Source organism: Euprymna scolopes, chromosome 19 (genome assembly GCF_053919585.1).
Source record: "Euprymna scolopes isolate OS-2025 chromosome 19, ASM5391958v1, whole genome shotgun sequence".
Classification (NCBI taxonomy): Eukaryota; Metazoa; Mollusca; class Cephalopoda; order Sepiida; family Sepiolidae; genus Euprymna; species Euprymna scolopes.
Genome location: NC_136500.1, coordinates 103536057 through 103556655, shown reverse-complemented (window position 1 = coordinate 103556655; position 20599 = coordinate 103536057). Strand labels below are relative to the sequence as shown.

The 20599-nt window shown below is 31.8% G+C and overlaps 1 protein-coding gene across 2 annotated transcripts in view; it reads left to right on the top strand.

Annotated features, from left to right (window-relative positions):
- Positions 1-20599, top strand: part of LOC145239862 (putative tubulin polyglutamylase ttll-15) — an 867893-nt gene that overhangs the window by 179136 nt on the left and 668158 nt on the right. For both annotated transcript variants that reach the window (XM_080103430.1, XM_080103429.1), the window contains exon 6: positions 4392-4461. In XM_080103430.1, coding sequence (XP_079959556.1) covers positions 4392-4461 — 70 coding nt within the window. The remainder of the gene's footprint in view (positions 1-4391; positions 4462-20599) is intronic.

Below are 20599 nucleotides of genomic sequence, written 5' to 3'. Positions count from 1 at the left end.
TAGGAAAGGTGACAATTTGGGACAAGTCATGTTAAGACAGATTTCACTAGATTTGTGTAATTCGAATCAGTCAAAATGATGAGCATTGAAGCCACTGAATCCAAATATAGAATTAAACAGATAAAATTGTATAATCCATTATCAATACTGCTGGGTATAGTATGAACAGGCACTATTAGAAGGAGAATGGTATAAAAAGAACAAATAGTAAATGGAGTGCAGCAAAACCTCAAACAGATAAAAGGACAATAAAGAGATCCTTGTGAAGAAAAATAACAAATGCCTCTAAATGGACAAGAGGTAAATAACTCTCCATGTGTAGATCATTGTTATAGATAGAGAATCAAAATTAATCTCACAAAGGGCAAGAATGTAAACGAGAAAGCACTGAACATCAAGAAAGTTTGATCTGAGATCGCATTACTTTACTTTAGGAAATAGTAAAATGCTTGTTGTGTGTATTTGTGTTAGGCATAATAACTTTTTAAAAGATGAGCAAGGTATTATAGAATCACTTCAAGATAAATAAAACCGAAAAAAACAAACAAAAAACACTGCTACCAGCATTCAATCTTCTGAGCTCCAGATATGTAGTTCAAGAGCAAAATATGGAGTGGTCGACAAAAACTTTACCTCTAAATTGGTTATATGGCTGACCAGAAACTAGTGTTTTTCTCATCATTCACCCACAAAGGCTAGAGATAGCCTTTTTCTTAAGATATAAAATACTAGACTGGCATTTTAGGAGACGATCTCAATAACGACCAGGAACTATATAATACAAGGGGGTAGGGTTAAAGGAAATAATGAAGCAGAAATAAAGGGTTGTACGAAGATCTCCATTGTATTCAGTGAAATGAGATCGACATTCTCAGAATTTAAAAATTAGTGAAACAGAAAAACGATTTTTGTTATTGAAATAAAATATAAGAATTTGTGGCATGATCCCTGGCCCTGACTTCTTGGATGATAATAGCATAAATGTCATTGTTTTAGCGAAGGAAGGAAATGATGGATTTATGGGCATGCATATAAAAATGTCCATAAAATAAAACATGAGAGAAGCTAATTAAAATACAGAGGTTTGTAAAAGAGTAATTGAAAGAAAAATTAATTTTATAGCAAGAAATAAGAATATAAAAATTACTTTCAGTTTATTTTGCAAACTCGTGTTTAGTAAAGACAGTTTGCCAATTTGTCACAAGTCAAAATGTTCAGAATGTGAATATATGTAAGTATTTGGCAGTGTGGTGTTATGTATGTGTATTGCTTTTTGTTAGTCTATTTATAGATGTGCATGAAGTGAGTCATTGGGTTCTTTACTTTTGTGATTTGTTCTCCTCTCCCGACAGGAAGGATGAAAAGCATACGTTCAGATGAAACTAGGAAAACCGGTTTTGTAAATCTGTTCTTGTAAAAATTTCCAAGTTCGAACTGATTTATTTCACGTATATGTGTTACTTTTTGTGGTTTGGAAAGATTCCCATTAGTTGAAAATACTTTGAGTCAACACCTTTAAGTTAAAACTTGCTTTAGGAAGTGATTAAGACAGTGTACCAAATTGAACAGGAGGAAGAAAGAGAGTGTAGCAGAAAAGAGATCGACGTCCTCGAAATGCTGTTAAAGACTTGGAAATTCGCGAAACATAACAGTGCTTCTAGTTATTGTAACAAAATATAAGAATTCAACCTGTGTCATCCAAACAGTTTAGCAGAAATAAGAAATATTGCTGAAGTAGTTGTTATAGTGTATGTACGCGCAAAATGAATAACCAATGCTCAAAATGTATAAATATTTTGACCCCTCCCTTTACTTAAAAATTCACCAAAAATCAGGAAATTAACCCATTTTAATAAAAGTTATGGTTTTCATTAGTAAAATAAAATGAATTAATTTATTTTTGCTTTTTTTTATGAAAATGGTAACAATAAAAAAAAGAAAAATTATTTTTTTCAGGAACATTCCGAAAAAAGCCCCTAAAGTCTGTATTAATAGATTCGATATAACTCGAAGAAATATTAATTTCTCGAACTACCGATATTATCATCGAATTAAGCATAGTTTATTTAATATTTTCACTAAAACAATTATAATTGCAAAATATATTTCATCTTTCTTTTTTTTTTTAGATTACATGTTTCGCTTAATTTTTATATGTAAGATTCTAATATTTTCCTTACTTGAATGAACGTGTAACTTTCAGCGTAACATAATTTTTATATAATCTTGAAAAATAAAAAAAAATTTAACGCAGGAAAATAATTATATTTAAAAAAATTTTAAATTATACAAACGTTCATGATAGGAATGTACGGATGCACGGCTGGAAAAAAAGAAAACCAACACTCCTTACCTACTCTCAACTACCGACGGCATTTCTACACAGCTTTTTTACTTTCTGAAATTTTGGGCTTCCGTAGAACGCATTCTTAGACGACTTTGTTTGATTTTGTTTGTGTGAAGCCAGAATCTCTCACTTTTGGAGGGGGGGGGTAATTAAGCTCCTTTTTTTTTGTATAAACAAAATGTATTTTTATTTATTTAAATATCTTAGAATTTTACTAATTATTTTTTAAATAGACCCAGAAAACTAATATTTATCTTTCAAGGGATTTTTCAATGACTTTATTTAACTTCAAAATTTAGCTGAATTTGTCAGTTTCCAAATTCTGTCGTGAAAACATTTTTCATTATAATTTTTTTTTCACGCCTACAAATATTTTTTTCCCTTTTGAAGTTAACTTTAGCCTTTAATCTTTTAAATACAATATATTTTTCCCCTTTTAATCTTTTAAATACAATATATTTTCCCCTTTTAATCTTTTAAATACAATATATTTTTTCCCCTTTTAATCTTTTAAATACAATATATTTTTCCCCTTTTAATCTTTTAAATACAATATATTTTTTCCCCTTTTAATCTTTTAAATACAATATATTTTTTCCCCTTTTAATCTTTTAAATACAATATATTTTTTCCCCTTTTAATCTTTTAAATACAATATATTTTTCCCCTTTTAATCTTTTAAATACAATATATTTTTCCCCTTTTAATCTTTTAAATACAATATATTTTTTCCCCTTTTAATCTTTTAAATACAATATATTTTTTCCCCTTTTAATCTTTTAAATACAATATATTTTTCCCCTTTTAATCTTTTAAATACAATATATTTTTCCCCTTTTAATCTTTTAAATACAATATATTTTTTCCCCTTTTAATCTTTTAAATACAATATATTTTTTCCCCTTTTAATCTTTTAAATACAATATATTTTTCCCCTTTTAATCTTTTAAATACAATATATTTTTCCCCTTTTAATCTTTTAAATACAATATATTTTTCCCCTTTTAATCTTTTAAATACAATATATTTTTCCCCTTTTAATCTTTTAAATACAATATATTTTCCCCCTTTTAATCTTTTAAATACAATATATTTTTTCCCCTTTTAATCTTTTAAATACAATATATTTTTTCCCCTTTTAATCTTTTAAATACAATATATTTTTCCCCTTTTAATCTTTTAAATACAATATATTTTTTCCCCTTTTAATCTTTTAAATACAATATATTTTTTCCCCTTTTAATCTTTTAAATACAATATATTTTTCCCCTTTTAATCTTTTAAATACAATATATTTTTTCCCCTTTTAATCTTTTAAATACAATCAAAAAGTAGTCGGAAACCTATAAAAAATGATGATAAACCGGCTTCCAAATCTATGTCACCCTATCCTTTTTACGCCATTAGTGTCCGTACCTATTATTGTGATATCACCAGTATTTTCCTATGCGCAAGAATTGTGTGACGTTTTGACAAAGTATCAGACGCAGGAACATTCATGATTTAGATCTGAATAACATGGTTTAACTAATGTATTAAAAAATCATCTTGTATATATGTTAATAAAACGTTAATAAAACAAAAATGTCTCTGCCATTTAATCAACCCAATTTAACATCAAGTTTTGAATTTTCAATGTTTTATATTCTAATCAACGCCTATTTTATTTTGTATTTAATTGGGTTCAGGTGTTTCATGCTTTGAATTGATAGTAATTTACTAAATTCACCCAAACCATCATAACGTAAATACATTCACATATGATTCAGTCAATTACTTGTCCATCTAAGTGTAACACAAACTAAAGTGATCCACAAATGAATTGCACATTGAATTTTGTATCCCCTTTTTTCTCGGATGTAAATTGACAATGAAATCAGCAGTAGTAGTATTGTTGTTATGAACATTAATATAAAAATTGTCAAAATGAAATCCCGTTGTTCTTAACTTTATTATTAATAAACCCTAATTTACTGACATTGTTTATCGAGATGCATTGATATATAGATTTATAAATGTTTAATTAAAAATTTTCTGCTTTCAGACATGGACTTCACAAAAGGTGGATCTTTTATTCAGGAGTATGTTGCTAATCCTTTGCTGATTGATGGACAGTAAGCAATTTGCCCTTCAAACTTTCATCTTTTTTAATCATCATCATCATCATCATCATCATCATCATCATCATCATCATCATCATCATCATCATCATCATCATCATCATCATCAGCATCATCAGCATCATCATCATCATCATCATCTATTTTTTTTCAAAAATATATATATAAATATACTTTTTAAACAAATTAAAGCTACTGAAAAAAAAAAAAAAGATTATCGCTTAATATTGTAGATCTGATTTCAGTCCAATATTTTCTCGCAAACTTATTTGACCTTTTATGTGTTTTATATGATATCTTCACATAATAATTTGTTTTCTTTTTTACTTTTAATGTGTAACTCAGAACAAGTTACTAGAAAGATTTAATTATCTCGAGCGGTTTGACTGATGGCAACATGTAAAACAAACGTTAAAGCTAGTGTGTGTGTGTGTGTGTGTGTGTGTGTGTGTGTGTGTGTGTGTGTGTGTGTGTGTGTGTGTGTGTGTGTGTATTGGTGATGGGACGATTCCAAAGTTTACCCGATTCCGGTACATTACCAGTTCTGTCATAAATTCCCAATTTCGATACAAGTACCGATTTCGATTCTTTTAAAATTTCTGGTCATTCATTTAAACATTCAACGCTTTTTTAAAAATGTTCACATGACTGTGTCATATCACTGCTCGGTAAAAATGGCACGGTAAAAATGGCACCGGTAAAAATGGCAAAAGTGAACATATAGGTAAAGATTGCACATTGACAACGGAAAAGTAGGACCATTTGACGAGTGCAGGCTAAGCTCTCATTCCCTTGTTTTATTTTAGCCGTCCCTCGTTTGAATTCGTTAACCTATACAAAAAAACAAAAAAACAAAAAACTTGATTCGGCTTTGAAAAGTGAGGGCGAAATCTGATCGGCCGACTCTACGTCCTTATTTATGGAATGTTTTAACCTCCATTTTTCCCTCCGTCCTTTTTACTATGGATACAAGAAAAAAAAAACTGTCTTCCTTTTTTAACAGCTATAAAAAGGTTTGTAGCCTCCCAAATAATTATATATATATATATATATATATATATATATATATATATATATACGTTTTTTCTTTTGTGTGCATTGACATTCATATTAAAAACCGTATTTTCTATTTATTTAATTATTTATTTAAGAAGAAAAATCACAAATTTTACAGAATTTTAGGGTTAAAATTATATAAAACAGGCAACTAATTCTTTTTAAATGTGGCATGAAGCTAAAAAGGGTGTGGGGGGAAATGGGTGTCGGGGGGCGTCCACTTGTCTATTCCCAATCACTAGTTGCAATCACCACAATACCGCATTCACTCTAGGAGTTGGATCTACTTAAAGCCCCAGATGACAATATGTACAATTTTTTTTTTTTTTTTTTTTTTTTTAATAAAATTATATACAATGACTTTATATTTACAATGCAATAATGACAAAATGGAAATTGTGATGTGTATGCGGATGAAATTGTGATGTGTATGCGGATGATGGGCGGGGATAATGAGAGCCTTAAAAACACCCCAAAATAAAGAAAAAATAACAGTAATAAAAAATAAATGAACCAAATAAAACGTTAAACGGTGAATGTGTTAGTACGGACCCACCCTTACCTATTTAATTTTGAAATGCTTCCTGTTTTCCGGTATCGGCCGAAAACAAGGGAGCACTTCCTAAGAGGGAGTGGGCACAGCTACGGACAAAATAAAGGGGGGGGGGGATATTCGGTGACCTCCAAGAAAAATAACATCGGGACGGGTTTGGACTAAAATAAATTAATCAGGACTGACTGGGCTTCTTTGGAGGTATCCTAACACCTAAAAATAAAAATTGAGGACATGGAACTCATTTATACCAACTAGCTAAGGGACTGATCCACTACGGGATTATCTTGATCTGGTCTGGGGGTTGCTTTTACGGTCGGCGTGTGCCATGCCTAGGCAGGGAACACGTACTCAAGCCTGTTTCGTACAAACGCACATAAACTAGCGGTGTGAATCCACCTCCTACTAAACTGTGAGCGAGATAACCTCCTTCTATCGCATCTGATTTTGATTTTAAGTTGGTGTTTAAAATACAAAATCAGATCCCGATGAGAAGGCGGCTCCCCCCCCCCCCACGCCCTATCTCTATGCGTGAAACCCACACTACACTACCAATCTAGCTACGGCCAAGGTCGCTAGGAACACCATTCGTTCCTCCCTAGGCTAGGTATGTGAAAATGCCAAGGCTTTTGCGAGGGTTAAGTGGCATTGGTAACTTAGACCACAAGGGATCTGCGTTGTAGACAACGGATGCTAAATCCAGGATCGTCACCTGATCGGAGACGATGCGAGCCGTGACCTCACTGACATACTCCCAGAATTCACGGAGCTTGGAACAAGTATAAAAAGCATGTTCTACGGTTTCTAAGCTATCTTCCTCGCACCGTGGACAAAAGGGACTAAATACCATACCAATTCTAAACAGTATGTCATTGAGGGGTAGAGCGTTTCTAACCAATCGCCAGGTCAGGGAATTGTTAAGGTATCCCCGGCCTGGCGCCCAATTCCATAGAGAGCGAACCTCCCCCTCCGACAGCTGCAGCCGCTCCCCAAGCGGGTCCGAAGCGGTCCCCACCACTAATCCCCGATATAATGCTCTTCTAGGCTGTGCAAGGTCCAAGGACCCTGGCATCGCTCCTCTTTTCTATTTATTTAAAAAGAAAAATACAATTTTCGGGTTTGTATTACTGTACACATAGATTCGAAAAAGTTGTCAAAAAACAAATATAGAACAAATAAATGTTATCAAAGGCAAGATAAGTTACTTTTCTACCTAACTGGATATAATTCACGTGTTTTTATTCAGTGTAACATGTTTATTCAGCTCGAAAAACATGCAATGTTTACCGATGTATTGGAAAATTCAAAATGGCAGCCGACTGTCTCTCGGAGAGGGTACGTTTGGGAAAAGGTATTATAAATAATAAACTAGACAAAATACTGTTAGAAATTCGCTCAATATATGTTACCGTGACATAAGTTGACATGTATTCGGTTGTTTTCTAACAGTATTTTGTCTAGTTTATTATTTATAATACCTTTTCCCAAACGTACCCTCTCCGAGAGACAGTCGGCTGCCATTTTGAATTTTCCAATACATCGGTAAACATTGCATGTTTTTCGAGCTGAATAAACATGTTACACTGAATAAAAACACGTGAATTATATCCAGTTAGGTAGAAAAGTAACTTATCTTGCCTTTGATAACATTTATTTGTTCTATATTTGTTTTTTGACAACTTTTTCGAATCTATGTGTACAGTAATACAACCCCCAATTTTCTTATACATGGGTCGTAGAATTGCATTCACTAACAAAAAAAAAAAAAAAAGATCTAGCTAATTTGCATATTCTTTTAAACATTCATTTTAATTAATTCCCTATTAGTTACTTCGGTTTTCTAATGGGATGATCATCTTTAGTTAACTATTACATGTAATTATATTCATGCAGATATTTTACATAATTTATACTTACATAATATTTGTGTAAAAAGTTTATAGTAAACACAAAATTGTTTCCATATTTATTCATGTATACGCATATATTTTTGTTTAAAAAATTTTGCCTACAAAACTCCTCCTAGAGTTTTTGGTCTACAGATATGAAACTTCATATATAAGGTATTTGAATCACTGCAAAACTTTATATTTGGGTTTTAGCCCGGAAAAATCGGTGCAAAAGTGTGAAAATTAAAAAAAAAAAAATGAAATTTTCCAGGTGAAAGTCGAACGCCGGCATTACGAATGCATAACGTAGTAGCTATTGGTTATGTTTTAATTTTTAGCCTTGCAGTAAATATGTTTTCATAGCCCAGTCATTGACGGCAGAGGCAAAACAAATGGTGAGCTGAACGTTTTGGTTTCGATTCTTGGTGGTGCCGCTTGAGTCTTTTTTTTAATACTTTTTAAACCATTACTATATATTGCATCCAATCTATCTATCTATCTATCTTTCTATCCATCTATAAAAGTGAAAATGTATGTCTGTCTTTTCTCTATGGTAGTTAAGAAAGACTATTATATAGAAAGGCATTACTTTACATATTCACACTTTTTAATATATACATATAACCTTATGTACTACATAGGGCCCGAGTAAAGCCGGGCGGAACTGCTAGTATATATATATGTATATATATATATATATATATATATATATATATAATTATTTTTTTACTAGAATAATTACATACCTACAGACACTAGTGTTTCATCTTTTTGGGAATCTTCAGTGGAGGGTGTTACGGTTAACACCAGTCGACAGATTCGAACCCGGCAACACGAGCCATATCTGGCTCGATTAACAAGGACCGTATCCAATCGGCTACCATTAACCGCGAGAAATAACGTTGAATTTAAACATTTTATTTTTAAATATTCTTTACGTCAGCCACAGTGATCTAATCGTTATACGATGATCTGTGCATAAGAGCTAAATTGACCGACTTAATTCAACTGAAAATGCTCAACGATAAGAAACGAATTTTTTAAAGGAGCTGACATAATTATTTCTTTTTATTACAATAATTAAATACCTACAAACACTAGTGTTTCATCCTTTCGGGTATCTTCAGTGCAGGCAGGATGTCACGATTAATACCATATATATATATATATATATATATATATATATATATATATATATATAAATAATGTTTTCGTGTATACACACACACCCACACACACACACACACACACACACACACACACACACACACACACATATATATATATATATATATATATATATATATATATATATATATATATATATATATATATATAAAGGGCTACAACACAGCCACATGATGCTAATGCTGCGAGATCAGGATAAGATAAGATTAGAATAATGGTTTTCTAAATAGTAATGTAGAAAATCATTCTTGCCATGGCAGGGATTTTGTTAACTATTCTGTTCCCAAGCGGTTTTCTTAGTTTGCAAACCAATCATCTATTTTATTTAATCATTATGAAAATTTCAAATAGCATTAATGATGGCTAATTCAAATAAGATTTGTTTAAAAAAAAAACAAATCTCACAATTCTCAATGAATTTCAAATATTAGGGAAAATAATTAAAAAATTCTACACTTGCAATATACGCCCCCTTTCCAAGTGTATTTTATGTTTTACAAATTATATGCGGACATTACACGGATGCCACGAATTTAGGTTATGGTTGTCGGGAAAAATGACACGGTAAAAATTTCACCGGTAAAAATTAATAAATAGGTAAAAATGGCACCTTGACGACAGAAAACTAGGACTTTGAGAAGTTTGGGCTAAACTCTCATTCCTCTAGTTTATAGAACTTGTATAGTTTTTCAACAGATGCTACTGCAGTGTAATTAGCCGTTTTAACGTAAGTAACGCACCAACATCAACCGAGCAGAAGAACCGTTTAATATTTCACAAAATTCTGTTTACATTTGGTGGGAGGCGATATAGGGGCGGCGTTTGTCGCGGTCACAGGGGGTGGCCATAAAGCGGGTGCATTTCTTCATATCCTATAAACTACTTGTTTCCTGGAATTTTTAACGTTAGTTGAAATTTTAAAAGATTTTTCGAGGGTGAAAAGAAAGTCTCCCCCTCCAAAAAAAAAAAAAAAAAAAAAAAAAATGTGACCACAAAGTAGGTGCTCATTTTACGTTAAATTATTATAGAATTATAGATTCCCTACTTTTTAAAACTAACTTTTTTGCCGTAATTTTGAACTTCATTTTCGTTTTCAGTGCCCTCGAAAACTTGTAAAAGTAATTTTAAAGGAATTTTTACTTAAAAATCATGAATTCGAATTAAAAATAAAAATAATAATTCAGCTTAGAAGAATATTTTGAAATGAAAACAAATTTATTACAGAAAATATTTAATAACGTGCTCCGTTTAAAACAATTTTTCAATTTAACTATCACAGTTATTTCCCCTTTCGTTTCTGGTTTGAAAATTAAACAATTTTAGATTTCAGATAAAATAAGTTAAATCAAATCTGAATTGAAATTTAAATAAAGTAAATAATTAAAAAAAATTTAATTAGTACAGTTTAAACAAAGCTATTATGTCGAATAAGTAATGTCATCGAGCTAATTATTTAAATAGATTTAATTTAATGTGATAATCTAATGACCGTAAGTCAATGTAGATGTGGTTTGAAGAATGCTATATATAGAACTTACGTTACTCAGGCAATTTTTAAAATTGCAGGAGTGCCCCTCCTTTAGATTATGTATTTTATTGCTTAATAAAAAAATCTTGAAAATCCAATTAACAAAAAATTCCTTAAACAACAAAATTAGGCACAAGGCCCTACTCAAAGTTTGGGAGGGGAAGGGTTCAGGGTCTTTGTGACTAAAGTGATTAAAAAGGTAATGAATGTAGACTTTGGAGTCTTACTCTTGACTGGCAACATTTACCAAAATACCTCATTCACTCTATGAATCTTAAACTAACTAATAAATCCCCAGCGTTTAAGAATGAAAACTATATTTACAATTGATGAACAGTTGTCTGTGTGTTTGTGTATGCATTTTTTTTTTTTTTTTTTTTTTTTTTTTTTTTTTAAATATGGTGTGTGTGTGCATGTGTGAAAAAATAAAGTTCAATTTCATTAGAAATAAAAAGTTTTTGAATTAAGAGAAAGATTGTTCGTGGAGTGGGGAAAAAACTAAAAAGTGTTCGTATGAAAAACAAACAATAAGTCCTACAGAGTTGTTAGTGAGACCCCCCTGTCCTAATCTAGGTGACTAGACCCCCCACTGTTTTCCGGGGAACCGAAAACAAGCAGGGCATCCCTAATTGGGGATTGGGGAAAATATCTTAATGGCAGTGGGAGAAGACAAAGCAACGGGTGGAGGAGGGTTGGAAGGTGACCTCTGAGTAGGGGAGTGACCGGGGATGTTGAAAAAACAAGGATGTGGCACAAAGGGGATGGGCAGACTCAGAGGTTCTCTAGTACCAAAAAATAAAATCAGGAGCAGGATCTCATTTATACCACCCTGCTGGGTTACCACTTTCCGGCCTTGTGCCACATTTTGCTGAGTGGACAGCAAATAAATATAATCCGTTCCTGGCCAAGAAATATTATCGCCCACTTCTGGGCGATAATATTTCTTGGCCAGGAGTTGTACGTACACACACGAACTCTCTCTCTCTCTCTCTCTCTCTCTATATATATATATATATATATATATATATATATAACTTAAGTGTGAAAGTTCTGCGTCAATAAATTATATAATCTTTGAAAATACTGACTCAAAATTTTTATTTATTACTAGCAGGCCCACCCGGCGTTGCCCAGGACCGTATAAAACAATGAGAAACATGAAGTTGATTTTGAACTGTTATTCTTAGGAGATAGGAATTTTTATGTTTATTTATCATTTGTCTATCTCTAGCAAAACAAAATTTTACCTAATCTAGGATGTGAATTATACAAATTATGTATAAAATAATTTTAACTTCCCTAGCACATGTAATTAACAGCACGAATATTAAATAATTTTACAATTCCTAGGGCGGATAATGTACAACATATATATTAAATAATTTTCTTACCCTCTGACGGGTAATGTAAATATATATATATATATATATATATATATATATATATATATATATATATATATATATATATATATATATATGAAAAAATTTAACGTACTTTCGACGGGTATTGTACAGCATACATGAACTAATTTCTCTTCCCACCAAGGCCATCATAATTTTAAGAAAAATGAATTCACTGTTAGAAGATGAATAATTGGAATTTCCAAATAAATATATAAATACATTGTCTTGGTTAGTGATTATGTAACGCTTGCTTCAACAGAAAATTCGTCATTACTGTGCTTCTTTTTCCACCACAACCAACACCGATACCATAATTTTAAGCGAAATTATATAATTTCTAGAATCGGACTCAGCAGATTTTCCAAATAAATATGTAAATATTATTTCAGCACGGTCTAAATTCCGTATGTTAGTTTCTTATTTAATAAATTATTAGATGAAAATACAGAATAGTTTTAAAAAATACCTTCCTCTCCCTATTTTAAGAATGACTTTCTAGATATTAACGTTATTGTTTCAGTATGGTCCGTATTCCGTACGTCAGTTTTTTATTTATTAAATTATTAGGTGAAAGTACAGATTAGTTAAAAAAAACATACCCTCTCCATATTAAGAATGGCTTTCTAAAAATACCGCATTCTGTATGTCAATTTCTTATTTAATAAATTGCTAGGTGAAAGTACAGAATAGTTTACAAAAATACTCTCCTCTCCCTATATTAAGGATACCTTTCTAAATTATAATGTTATTATTTCAGCACGGTCTGTATTCTGTATCATAACATCTCTCTTAAAATAGATAAAAAAAAAAAAAAGAAAGAAACTTTGAGATCGTAAACTGCTTCAGCGATTTCCCCTCCTCCGTCTTAAAATATAGACTGTGTCGGTTATGTTGTATTTTTTTGAGGATATAATGCCTGGTAGAAAATTATATTACGCTTACTTGGCCTTTTGGCTAAAATCAAAGTGTAGTCTAAGATCAAAGTGTAATATCTGTTCTCAGATTCAGCGAAATCGTTTACTGACCCCCCCCCTCTCTATAAACAGAAAAAGTGGTTGTAATGCTTTGGAGAATGAACAAGCACTAATTCATCACACACCAACCTCACCTACATAAAGAAGGTTTGGTAATCTCTGATGGCCTCCAGAGTACTTTTAAAGGCAACATAATCGTGCTTGTTACCCACCTCCACCACCACCATCATCAACACATAACGTCACTTCTGGAAAATGATTCAGTAGTTTTTTCGAAATACATGGTTTCATTATAAATTGTTTGTATTTTTAAATATGGGTACTACTACATTGTGTAACGGATGCGTCACGCGCATCACGTTGTAACGAGACGATGTCCCGGGCCTGCGTCGTCTAGTGGTGGACCCCTCCAGCGTGACCAGACTCGTACTGGTCCCTGGAAAACATACCTCCGCTGCTCAAGGCACGTTAAACGTGCATGACCCCAAGTCCGTGTGGCAACATTGTTCTCTTCGGCCGTCAATCTGGTTTCGTGTCGGTGTCTTCGTCGTCTGGCGTCAGGGCATACCTGAAATAAACTGCATCTTCACTTATGCCGGCAATCGAAAAACGAAGAAAAAACTCTGAGGTCATTTTCGTTTAAACCAAATAAAATAATTATTTGCAATCATTCTACATTTGTTTAACGTCGTGTTTTCGTTATCCGCGCCTCGTGATGCAGGTTGTATATTTGAGATATCAGGTTAATTCTCTAGCTAAGAACAAGATCTTTTCAAGTTAGTCCTTACTGAGACTTCTGCCCCTGCCTCTCACCCCAGGCGGGGCGAAAGCCGATGTGTACGCTTCGCTCGCTGACCAAAGACTGCCAAAACCCTTCTAACTCTTTTTCGAGTAGGCGATCGTTGTTTATATCAAAAGCATCTTCCTTCCTTTTCTCCATTATCTTCTATTCCCCCCTCTTTCTTCTCTTGTGAATTTCTTTTTCTATCCCTCTATTTTCTTATACTTTTCCCTTTCTCTATTGTTTTGTGAACATATCTGTCAAACTAGCTTGGTGGTCTCTGAGTTAAAGACCCACGGGTCCCCGACTCCGAGCAGACATTTTGGAACCCAATTCTCGAGATTGTCCGAATCAATTACGTTAGTTAAAACTCATTCTCACCAGATCCAACTAGAAAAATAATCTCCTTTTTTTTCCGCCATTAAAACAGATATCCTGTCTCCCAAAGATCTCATAAACGCCTGTCTTAATCTTTGACACAGTATCAGCACGCCCCCCTCCCCCACTATACGCATTCTTATCTTCACCTAGCTGAACGGGACACCCGGCATCGTCCGGTGTCCCATCACATTGTAGAAGCACCGTATTAAAAAAATTTCCTACCCAAAAAAAAAAAAAAATATTTCAAAGTGCAGTTAGTGATTAGTCAACACTGGCTTTACAACAGACTAATCAAGAAATTGGATTGAGGAACGGATACTTACTGGTAACTAATACTAAATAAAAATAGAGATAATACAGGTCAGTTTCTTATATAATAAATTGTTAGGTGAAAGTACAGAATAATTTAAATAATACTTTCCCCTTCCCATATTAAAAATGACTTTCTAAATAATAACGTTATTATTTCAGCACAGTCTGTATTTCGTGTGTCATTTCCCCCCACCCGCCACTGTCTTAAAAATATGTATGAAATAAAGTAAATATGAAATCGTATAAAAGATATATAGGTTTGTTTTCATGTTTACAAATTTCATACCACAAGTAAAATTTACGTATGATTTCGGTTTTTTGAGGTTTTTTTTTTAAAATACAAAGGCATAAAAAATGAGTTGGTGGCATCAGTTAGAATTGAAATAAAAAAAAAACGTTCCAGCCTGATAAAAAATTGAAGGAATGAATTGAATGTACGCGCATGCGCATAAAAAGAAAATGCCAGATAATGGTTAATGAACATTTTACATGTAAATTTGCAAAGATATTATTCACTATAAACCACCCTTGGTGCATGTATATTATTTCCTGAAAATTTCAATGCTGAGTTTACCTGTTAGATATTTACATACGTCTACTGTTTTATTTATATAGATTAAAATAATTGACTGAAAAATTCTCATGTAAAAAGTATTTGTTTTACAATTTTAAACAACTAAAAAAATAGCATGAAATTTTCAACGTTCTATTTTGACAATTTTATTATTCAATTACTTCGAGTTTTAATTAAATATAATTAAAAATAACTTAATTTACTATTTTCTATCGAAAAATAAAAATAACTCTAAAATATTAAACATACTCAATTCTCGATGTAATATTGTCCATTTTGAGCCACATAAAGACAGAAAATATTATGATGCTTAAGGGTTCTGTTTTGCCACTGCTACCGAGAGAGTAGGCCAGTAAACATGACAGCTTCACGTCATTTCCTGATCAACCTGTAGGTATAGAAAGTTTCTGGTATTCAACCACGTGGTCACGCTAACAGGCATAAAAAATATGGCTGTGTTACCGAATGTCCATGAATGTTCATCTAAAGAGAAAGAATAATTCTCCATTTGGATAATAATTATTATAATTGCACATTGGGATAATTTTAATGTAATAAAATATAGTAAGTGAACTCGTTTTTTAACTTTTATTTCTATCGGAGAAAGTCAAATATTTCATTTTATTTTTTGTTTTGTTTACTGCAAAACAAACAATTTTTATATAATATTTTTCAATCTGTTCTTTAATAATAAATATAACTTTTCATTAACTATTTTCAAATATTTTAAAGTTAACATTTTTCACGAGTCTTTTTTAATTTTTTTTTTTTTGCGATCGATGAATTTTCAGTATTTTAGCACCGGGCGTAATTTATTTCTTTGAAATATATCTAAAACTTCAAGTTTTTGTTTTTTTATAACATTTGAACTGTAAATAATTTACATGACATGAAACGGGAAATGAAATAGGAAAATTTTTTATTAACTCCCGAGATATACGAACAACACAAATTAATTAAAAATTCATTAACTAATCAGTTTTAATTAGTTTTGATATGAACTAAAAATAAAGAGTACATTAAAATAAATAAATATTTTCTTGTTTTATCTTATAAATAGATTTTGTTTGCACCGTGCTGAAATATTATTTAGAAAGCTATTTTTAATGGGGGGGACTTTTTAACTATTCTGCACTTGCACCTGACAATTTAATGAAAAAAAAAGGAGGGTAACAATTTAATGAAAAAAAGGAGGGTTACAATTTAATGAAAAAAAAGGAGGGTTACAATTTAATGAAAAAAAGGAGGGTTACAATTAATGAAAAAAAGGAGGGTTACAATTTAATGAAAAAAAAGGAGGGTTACAATTTAATGAAAAAAAGGAGGGTTACAATTTAATGAAAAAAGGAGGGTTACAATTTAATGAAAAAAATGAGGATTACAATTTAATGAAAAAAAGGGGGTTACAATTTAATGAAAAAAGGAGGGTTACAATTTAATGAAAAAAAAGGAGGGTTACAATTTAATGAATAAAGGAGGGTTACAATTTAATGAAAAAAAGGAGGGTTACAATTTAATGAAAAAAGGAGGGTTACAATTTAATGAAAAAAGGAGGGTTACAATTTAATAAGAAAAAGGAGGGTTACAATTTAATGAAAAAAAGGAGGGTTACAATTTAATGAAAAAAGGAGGGTTACAATTTAATGAAAAAAGGAGGGTTACAATTTAATGAAAAAAAAGGAGGGTTACAATTTAATGAAAAAAAGGAGGGTTACAATTTAATGAAAAAAAGGAGGGTTACAATTTAATGAAAAAAAGGAGGGTTACAATTTAATGAAAAAAAGGAGGGTTACAATTTAATGAAAAAAAGGAGGGTTACAATTTAATGAAAAAAAGGAGGGTTACAATTTAATGAAAAAAAGGGGGTTACAATTTAATGAAAAAAGGAGGGTTACAATTTAATGAAAAAAGGAGGGTTACAATTTAATGAAAAAAATGGGGGTTACAATTTAATGAAAAAAAAGGAGGGTTACAATTTAATGAAAAAAAGGAGGGTTACAATTTAATGAAAAAAAAGGAGGGTTACAATTTAATAAGAAAAAGGAGGGTTACAATTTAATGAAAAAAAGGAGGGTTACAATTTTATGAAAAAAGGAGGGTTACAATTTAATGAAAAAAAGGAGGGTTACAATTTAATGAAAAAAAAGGAGGGTTACAGTTTAATGAAAAAAAGGAGAGTTACAATTTAATGAAAAAAAGGAGGGTTACAATTTAATGAAAAAAGGAGGGTTACAATTTAATGAAAAAAAGGAGGGTTACAATTTAATGAAAAAAAGGAGGGTTACAATTTAATGAAAAAAGGAGGGTTACAATTTAATGAAAAAAAGGAGGGTTACAATTTAATGAAAAAAAAAGAGGGTTACAGTTTAATGAAAAAAAGGAGAGTTACAATTTAATGAAAAAAAGGAGGGTTACAATTTAATGAAAAGAAGGAGGGTTACAATTTAATGAAAAAAAGGAGGGTTACAATTTAATGAAAAAAGGGGTGTTTGACTATACACATAGATTCGAAAAAGTTGTCATAAAACAAATATATAACAAATACATGTTATCAAAGGCAAGATAAATACATTTCTATCTAACTGGATACGTTTTTAGTGTTTTTATTTAATGTAAAATGTTTATTCGGTTGGAAAATCATAGTGTTTATCGATAAAAAAAAGTAAATGACGGCGAGCTCGCTGTTGAATACGTTAAGTTTGGGAGAATAAGTTAAAACTAAAAAACTGTACAAAATATTATTAGAAACTCAATATATGTTACCGTGACATAGGCTGACATATATTGAGCGTGTTTCTAATATTATTTTGCAATACAATATCGTAGATGTTTACTATATTTTCTTAGTTTTAAATCAATGTTCACATTATGGTATGATTGTCTTTTAGCAGTTATGTGAACTTCATTTACGTATCCATGTATTCTGCACTGATATGAAGATGAAGGCTATAGCGGAGTATAGGATTCATAACCATGTAACTGATGAAAATACGCTACACATTTTGATGAAAAACACGAGAAAAAATGGACACAGAAAAACAGAAAAGGAAAACTTTAAATATAATTTCTGTATTAAAAGTAATAGTTATTTAAATATTTCAACATATAATCTTGTGGAGAAAATCCAGCTTCCCAATAAGAGGCACTCTGGATAGGAACAAAAATAATCTCAGTCATGAAAGATTTCTCCTCCACCGACCGAGGACAGAAAATATAGATTGACCTCTCAATGTGTTCTTTAGATTCAGCAGAAGCAACTGACCTAGTTGGTCTCTTCATTCTATCCGATCTCACAAAAACCATAAATAACATAAACATAGGACTATATAGAGACGATGGCCTTAGTTGAAAATTCTAATGGCCCTAAATGTGAACATTTTTTTAAATAAAGAATAGGTCTAAAACTGGACATTAAGTCTAACGTAAAAACTGTTAACTTTCTCGATATAACTCTCAACCTCTCAAATAACTCATATGAACCTTACACTAAGGACAATACTTACCCACTCTATATACACCCACTATCAAACCATCCAAAGCATGTCACTAAACATGTCCCTACTTCTATCGAGAAAAGACTTAGCACTAATTTCTCTAAACTTGAAATATTCAACAAACATAAACCATTCTATGAAAATGCCCTTAAAGAAAATGGCCACCCAAATACCATCATTAACTACATTGAACCTAATTCCTCTAATACCTCAAACAAGAAAAATAGGGCCAGGAAAATAATTTGGTTTAACCCCTCCATCAACATAATGGTCCAAACGAAACTGGGCAAAAAATTTTTTCAACTAATAAACAACCATTTCCCACCTAATCACACACTACACAAAATATTTAATAAAAACACAATTAAACTTAGCTACAGCTGTACTGATAACTTAGAACACATAATCAAGAAACACAATAGGAAAATACTTAACAAGGATAAAAACGCAAATTACATTAACAGAAATAATTGTAACTGCACCAACAAATCCGAATGCCCACTTAATCAACAATGCCTACAAACAGAAGTAGTGTATAAAGTCACAACTGCACCTACAGAAAACTGCGGGGTAGCATTTCATTTAGTGCGGGAATGCTTTCCCCCCAAGACGTTGGGGGTAGGGGGAAACATTATAGGAAAAGGCCTAACCTAGCGAAAACTGTTGAATATTTATCTTCCCGAAGTCGAGCAAATTAAATAGACAGGCGAGCTCCGTTGTTAACTCTGAGATATTACGATTTACATGTGATATAAAAAGTTTTAAAAAGTCGTTAGGCGACCGACTGCTTCTCTGAAAAAAGCCTTTCTTGGACATACACAAAAAACGAACATACGTTTTCGCTTTTATATATATAGACTAGCGAGGGGTAGCCGGCGTTGCCCGGGTGTTTGAAGGTGTGTGTGGTTTTGAGTAAATGAAAACTCCGAGGCGGTGGGTTAAAATAAAAAAAATGAGGATCGAACCCGAACCTTTGAGGCAAAGTTGTAAATTAAAGAGTGAAAAAAAAAGAGTGGGACGGTTTTAACCATTGGGCCACCGCGAGATGCTAACGGAAACATGTTTGAATTTATTTAATTACTTGGATTTGGCAGGTTCATGCTTTAATGACTTAATGAGGTCAAGTTTGACTGCGGGATAGTATTTCATTTACTGCGGGAACGCTTTTTTTAATTTTTATTTTCCCAAGATGTTATAGGAAAAAGACTAACCCACATGCGGCGAGCGACAAATCTTGACTATTTATCTTCCCGAAGTCGAGCAAATTAAATAGACAGGCGAGCTCCGTTGTTAACCCTGAGATATTACGATTTATATGTGATATAAAAAATTTTAAGAAGTTGTTAGGCGACCGACCGCTTCTCTGAAAAAAGCCTTTCTTGGACATACACAAAAAGCAAACATACATTTTCGCTTTTATATATATATATATATATATGTTTGGAGGTACAGAATTTATATACAGTTTTAAATAAAATAGGCAGAAGTTTCTCAAGAGCTCTTTTGGCTATCATCTCATTCAGGAGAAAATTGATAGCGTACAAAATAATATTATGTCGAAACTTTAAAGAGTTCTAATGGGGTACTATTGAATGTGCCAAAAGTACGGAGACAATTAAAATGAAGTTTATTAACGTTTAAAAGCGACTAAAATATTAGCACAACGAAGGAAAGAAAAAAAAAACGGGAGAAAAGATTCAATGTTCCCTAAAGAGAAACAATGCGTTTACTGTTTGTTGCCGGCAAAAGGAAACAGTAAACGCATTGTTTCTCATTTGGGAACATTGAATCTATTCTCCCGTTTCTTTTGTTTTTTTTCCTTCGCCTCATATTTTATTCTTTCTCTAAAGATGTTGCGATATTGATGCATTGCTCCTAGGATGTAATGTAGTATTTTATTATTACGAATGAATATGTCTGCAAAGGTGTTCAAAAGCTACATAAAATAGTGGCTATTAGCCTAGATGTATTGAATTTGTATGTGATATCTGTTATT